The 6,812-nt window shown below is 40.7% G+C and overlaps 1 protein-coding gene across 1 annotated transcript in view; it reads left to right on the forward strand.

Moving 5' to 3' along the window:
* rrp1 (ribosomal RNA processing 1) overlaps window positions 1-6,603 on the forward strand; it is a 17,595-nt gene extending 10,992 nt beyond the window's left edge. The window contains exons 11-14 of the mRNA XM_016242160.1: window positions 364-1,148; window positions 4,656-4,790; window positions 4,901-4,967; window positions 6,392-6,603. Coding sequence (XP_016097646.1) covers window positions 364-1,148; window positions 4,656-4,790; window positions 4,901-4,967; window positions 6,392-6,549 — 1,145 coding nt within the window. The 3' untranslated portion in view covers window positions 6,550-6,603. The remainder of the gene's footprint in view (window positions 1-363; window positions 1,149-4,655; window positions 4,791-4,900; window positions 4,968-6,391) is intronic.
* The last annotated feature ends 209 nt before the right edge of the window (window positions 6,604-6,812 follow it).

Here is a 6,812-nt window from a genome sequence, read left to right on the forward strand (position 1 = left end):
GAGGGCGTTTTCGTATGCGTTTGGCCAATCAATGTCTACTTGTGTCACGATTAGTACCAGTTGTGCTGGTTAGACCCTGCTCCGGAGTAGCAGCTAATTTGGTTCTCGAAAAAGGCAGTCCAGTACTAAAATCGCACCTAGTTCCGGCGGTGTGAAAACGCCAAAAAGTGGGTAGTTCCACAATTAGTTCTGGTACTATGAAAAGGTTCCCGCGGTGCGAAAGGCCCTTTAGACTCGGCCTCGGTGGCCTGGAGCAGTAGATGCTCTCTCTCCATCACAACACTGATCCAAACCATTTGCTTTGCTTAATGACAATGCTTAAAGCTCATTACAGTTTGTCAACTGTTGATTAATCTCCAGCAGGTCAGTCAGAGTCTGTGGCTGCGTCAGATGACACTGACATATCAAAGGACACCCAACCAAAAAAGAAGAGCAAGAAGAAAAAGAAGAGCGGTTTAAAGAGTGTTGAGGGTCAGCAGACACAGGAGACGCAGGACGCCACAGGTTTAACAGAAGAGAAGCTGGAGTCTGATGCTGAATTACCACAGTGTGACAGTGAAAGCAAGCACAGAGCGCACGAGAGTCCATGCTCCGAGCCTGCCCTTAAACAGATGAAGAAGCAGCGGAGGAAGAGGACGGCTTCGAGGAAGACCTGTGAAAAAGCAGAGGAAGCATATCACTGCTCAGAGATGGGAATCAGCGTTACATCAGCAGAGGTCGTGACTCCTGTACCGCCGAAGAAAAAGGCAAAAGGAGTCACTGTCTCGGCCATCGCAGCTGTAGATGTGTCAGCAGCCGCGGCACCACAGAAGAAGCTGAGAAGTGCCTCCTCAGACGAGCAGACCCAGGCAGATTCACAGAAGACACAAGACTCCGCTAAAGCCTCTCGTAAAACAACAGTGAAGAAGAAAGAACAGGAGGACGTCGTCTCGGACGTGCCAGGGCCAGAGACCAATGGAGACGCTCACCAGGAGGAGACGGTGCTCACCGAAGACTCGCAGCAGCCTGCTGGACGATTGAGAGCCAAGAAGAGCAAGCAGAAGTCAGCAGCTGTCCAGATCAAACCAGGGAGGAAGAGGAGGGTGAAGCTTTCACAGGTGAACGGACACGCAGACCAGACCAGTGTCAAGAGACCCAAGATCATCAGCGTAAGTCTGGGAGGCTCTCTCACTTTATTTGTGCTTTAAATCGTCAGAGGCTACGTTCACACTGCGAAGCCTTAGTGCTCAGTTACGATTTTTTTTTTTTTTGTATAGCAGTTCACATTGTGTTCGACCTTTTGTCCTTTTGAGTTTAGTTTTTTTGATCATCTTGCCTGTTGATGCCAACAAGCATAAATTGACACAGGTGTGTATTTTTATTGGAATTTGAATATTTCACCCTCATTTCCTTAAGTGCCCCTATTATGCCATTTTTAAGGTTCCTAACATTGTTTTGGGAGTCTCCTACAATAGGATTACATGCATGCAAGGTCAGAAAACGCTTTCGTTTTCTCAAAATATGCATTTAAAATCACCTCGTTTTCCAGCGATTCTCAAACGATTCGTTCAAAGATTCAGTCTCTCTAAACTCCTCTCCGTGAGCCTGCTCTGCTCTGATTGGTCAGATGGCCCAGTCTGTTGTGATTGGTCTATGGCGTACAGTGCATGTCAGAAACGATACGCTTATTTCAGTAGTTCTGTATTTTAAACGCTCTATAGAAAATATAAACATCTATTATTTATCATACTTACAGGTTGTGATTCAGTGGAGCAGCTGGTCCAAATAAACAGGATGCTGATCCATCTTTCAGCAGCAAGCGTTTTGTGAATCCCGCGTTGAGCTCCCCGAGATCAGAGAAGCAGTCGTCAGTAGAATGACGTGTTTGTGGGCGGCCGGCCAACGTAGAACATAGGTGCGCATTATGCAAATGTGTTACTCGATGACGTGTAGCCACTAACAACTCGTTTCAGCTGTTCAGAGTCGATTCTTTATTTTGGGAGACAATAACTTTATAGATCGTTTACATTCACATACAGCTACATTACACACTGCATCAAAGGCAATATTGGAAATGGCATAATAGGGGCACTTTAATAAATCTATTTTATGCTAGGTACAAAAAAATAGTTCCTCTCAGGACCTTAATGACAAAAATGTCCTCATTGAAACCCATTAAAACTGCAATTTTTAATCCCAGGGCCATTGAACTATAAAATGATGCAGTCTTCGTCAATAGGCTTTAATTCTGTTGGCAAGGTTTTGAGTTTTGAAACTTTTGATATGAGCGCTCATGTTATAGAGTCGTCACAGTTCTGACACATCACTGTACTTCCACTAATTAACTTTCACAACTGTCTTGATAACTTTGTGCGTGTAAAATCTTAGTGTCTCTCATGAGTGCAGAATCCTGATGAATGTCGATCTAGAGCAGTGTTTCCCAAACGTTTTGCAGCGTGCACCGCTTTCTAGTGTTTGACACATGTCAAGCACCCCCACCACCGTACTCCAGTTAAACACCACATTTGTTACTGCAATACAAGTATTCACTGTATACAGGGCTTGACATGAGCTCTTTTGTTCACCAGCCACTGTTGTTAGTGGTTTTCCAAAATTACTAGCCACTCAGCATTTTCAGTTTCACTGGCCACAATTTTGTTGCTGGAAAATTACATTTTATATGACTAAAGTTACTGCATATTCAAATTTATTTGAATCGATTTCCAGGGCTTTTTTTTTTTTTGCCTATAAAAAGGGCATTTCTCCCTAACCTTATTAAATGCATGTCATCTTTCATATCAAATTCTTACATTTTATGAATAATTACACTTAATATTATAAGACTCTATAGGGCTGTTACCAATCAAATGAAATCAGTATTAACAAAACCAATTTTTCCACTGCTGGAGAAACCGAAGCAGCTGAAGTGGCATTTAGATGCATTTACACAGACAATTGAATGAAGCTGAAATGTAGCATGAATGCATTAACACTGCAAAATTACAACAGCATAAATAATGCCATGAGCTTGGTGTTTTACATCAGGGTTTTTTATTTACAAATATGAAAAGTTGTAAAAAAAGTTACTTTTAAATGTGAAAGTAAGCCGCCAGCAGGTGGCAGCAAGTCTTAATGGGTCACCTGAGGCATTCAAACGATTCATTCAAATGACTGATTCATTCAAGAATGAAGCAAGCGCCTGCACTGTAAAATAAAATTCAGTAAATTTTACGGTAAAAAAAACGGCAGCTGTGGTTGCCAGAATTTTACCGTAAAAAATACGGTAGCAACGTTTTAGGTTTTACGGTTTTAACTTAAATTTACAGTTAAATACCGTAATTTCATTAACTGATATAATGTTAATATACCAACCTATTGAAGTACTGAAATCTGTTTTGTAGCTTTGTAATACACTGATAACCACCAAATGCAGGAGGTGATGAGAAAGTCACATGATGAACCAAAGCCCATCACAAGCAGCTTTTAAACATTAACATATATAGAAGGTGCACAGCGTCATTCACACAAACACTAAACACCATCACGGGAACACACATGAAACTATGCAATAAACATTCATTTAACAACATTAGGTGTAACACAACCCTAATATACAAAACTGATAAGAAAAAACTAAGAAGAAACATAGTTATTTCAACAAAAAAACATCAAATTTGAAATGTAACGCAGGGAATTCTGGGAATGTCAATTTACGGTCTTTTTCACTTCCAAAAACGGTATACTACCGTAAAATTAATGTCCAGTACATGTAATGTCCAATACAGTTTTTCACCGTATATAGTAGAGGAATTTACCGTTAACCATTACAGTAGGTTTTTAACTGTAGCATTTTTACAGTCTTTTACCGTCAAATTCTCGGTCATTTTTTACAGTGTGAATGGACCACTGAATAATTGACTCATGATTAATTCAAACATGCGAATCATTCAGTAGCCTAACGAAACACCGCTGATGCTGTGTTGCTCAGAGATGCGCGACAGTTCTGCTGCTAAGTTTGTTTGGAACTTTTCGTTAAACAAATCAAGCAAAAACAGTCACATTGACATTATTGTACTAAAATGTAAAATTTACAATCCTACTGATTTTTGGGCGAAAACTGCACTCTCTTAGTCGTGTCATGTTAATTAATTAGGCTAGGCTTTATGTAATAAATATAAAAAAAATGTTTTACCGTAGTAGGTTTCTTCTGTGTGCAGTTTTGTTTCGATTTCTCCATGAGATTGTCTCACGTGAGTCTCAACTGCCGCGACCTTGTTACTATTGATGATCCATTATGAATTGCCGTTTACACCAAGTGTAATAAAATCAGAATCATTCTCGCCAAAATTTTGGTGCTTCCCTGATGTTTTAATAAGATTAGATTAGTTGTCCGGTCGGGCAAGTAAAATTCTCTTTCACTCGCCCCTTCAAAAAAAGCACACAGATCATCAAAAGCACCCCTGCTGGTCGGTCTGCGCACCCCAGTTTGGGAACCGCTGGTCTAGAGTGATGTAAACGTCACATGAAATCTGACATATGGAAGTGGCGCAAACCGGAATTGAAAAGAGCAGATTGCATGTGTTTTGTGCTGTTCACACTGTCAAAAACAGATGAGTCACATGTGAGCAAAGAAAGTGCCTGCAGTGTCACTGAGCTGTTAGGTTCTCTGTCACCAGGAAGCTGAAGAGCCTTCAGTTCCAGTCACTAAAGACCAGATGAAGGCGAGAGAGTTCGTCCTCAGACAGAAGAAAGCTCCCTCACCCATCTTCTGTAAAGCTGCAGGATACAGCACACGCATGGCCAGTAAAAAGGTACACCACTCACACGTGTGCTGTTGAGAAGGCAGTGACGTCGCAGACGTGTGCGTTGCTTTAACTCAATCTTAGTTTTCTTGATCTCTTTTTTTTTTTTTTCTCTCCAGGTTTTGCTAGCTTCAAAATCTGAAATGAAGAAAGTTACATTTGGCCTCAAGAATAATAAAACAATGGGTATGTATGTGTTTCATTGTGAAAATGTGCTGCTAATTATAATTAGACAAAGGAAGGCGTAACAGACATTAGAGTTTGGTCTGCTAAAGCGTCCTGCTAGCTTTGTGAAGGTCATGGGATTTTTAGGTGGCACAGACTTATAATATATACTTTAGATCAGTGGTTCCCAAACGTTTTCTTCCAGGCCCCCTTTTGCAGAATAAAAATGCAATAATGCATTGAATCCCCCCCCCCCCCCCAAAGACTGAATACAGAAGTGTTTTAGCAGTCCATACCGGCCCTCTTAGAGCAGAACTACTGTTCTTCACTCATTCATAATTTTACTTGGCTAACAGCAATAATTAATTTCTGATTCATCAATCTAGTGGTCTGTTATTTAATGACAACCTTGGCTTCAGCTGATAACAGACCGCTCGAGCCAGTGCTGCGAGCCACCTTGAGGTAATAAAATGATCATTCATATGTTATTTACATATGTGGCAAGTAGCCGTACAATAAGCTAGATAATTGCACAGTGGGATCTTGTATCATCCGGAGGACGTTTCTTTTTACATAAAAATCTGCTGAGTGTACGCTAGCAGTTTGGGAACACTGGCTTAGATGCGGCGAGTCACTTCAGTCAAGCCCGAGACACTGCAGGGTTTTAGCACTGCACTGAGCGACATGCATCTAATAGACTTGGCTACGACGTGTGTGTAGACTACGACGACGACAGCTGTTGACTCATACGCTGCGACACGCGTTACTATAGAAGAAGAAACCTCATCAGCATGCACTAGAGGTAAACAAGAGCATGACGAATCACACTTTAGCAGCTGTAGTTTTTCTGTGTGCTGAATAAAAGTGCAAGCGGCGAAAGACGAAGGGATGAGTGCTTGAGGTAAGCCGTTTGTTTTAGGAGCCACGACTGTCACGATGCCAATCTTTCGTCTGGAAATCCTGCAGTGTGTTTAGGGCTTAAAATCATTTGTGACCCTGGACCACAAAACCAGTCATAAGGGTCAATTTTTCAAATCATCTGAATAATCTTTCCACTGATGTATGGTTTGTTAGGATCGGACAATATTTGAAAATCTGGAATCTGAGGGTGCAAAAAAAATCTAAATATTGTGAAAATCATCTTTAAAGTTGTTCAAATGAAGTTCTTAGCAATGCATATTACTAATCAAACATTAAGTTTTGATATATTTACGGTAGGAAATGTACAAAATATCTTCATGGAACATGATCTTTACTTAATATCCTAATGATTTTTGTCATAAGAGAGAGATGTATAATTGTGACCCATACAATGTATTGTTGGCTATTGCTACAAATATCCCCCAGCGACTTAACACTGCTTTTGTGCTCCGGGCTCACATTTAACTTTTTACTAAGAGGTTATATTCCAGAAAATAACCTGCTTTCCGGCTCTCTCCTGTCAGAATTCAGAAAGATGGACCAAAGCTCGCTGCTGAGTCCTGCCAGACAGTCTCGCGTGGCCTTTGACCCCAAGAGGACTCCACAGTCTGGGGTGCTGAAGTCGCCCGGGTCGTCACCTGCGGTCATGAAGAAGAGAGCCATGGCAGCAGATTTCTTTTAAAATAAAGCTTCACATGTTGTTTGTGAAATTTAGTCTATTGAAATGGCTTTTGAAAACAATGCATAAAGAGATGTTTTATATTCACTTTTGAAGTGTTCTTATGCTTTACTTTTTATAGACACGTATAATGAGTTGCAATATTTTAAGGAGGCTTGAAGAAGAGAGCCATGGCAGCAGATTTCTTTTAAAATAAAGCTTCACATGTTGTTGTTGTTTGTGAAATTTAGTCTATTGAAATGGCTTTTGAAAACAATGCATAAAGA

The sequence above is a fragment of the Sinocyclocheilus grahami genome, unplaced genomic scaffold (assembly GCF_001515645.1).
Source record: "Sinocyclocheilus grahami isolate Dianchi unplaced genomic scaffold, SAMN03320097.WGS_v1.1 scaffold646.1, whole genome shotgun sequence".
Lineage (NCBI taxonomy): Eukaryota > Metazoa > Chordata > Actinopteri > Cypriniformes > Cyprinidae > Sinocyclocheilus > Sinocyclocheilus grahami.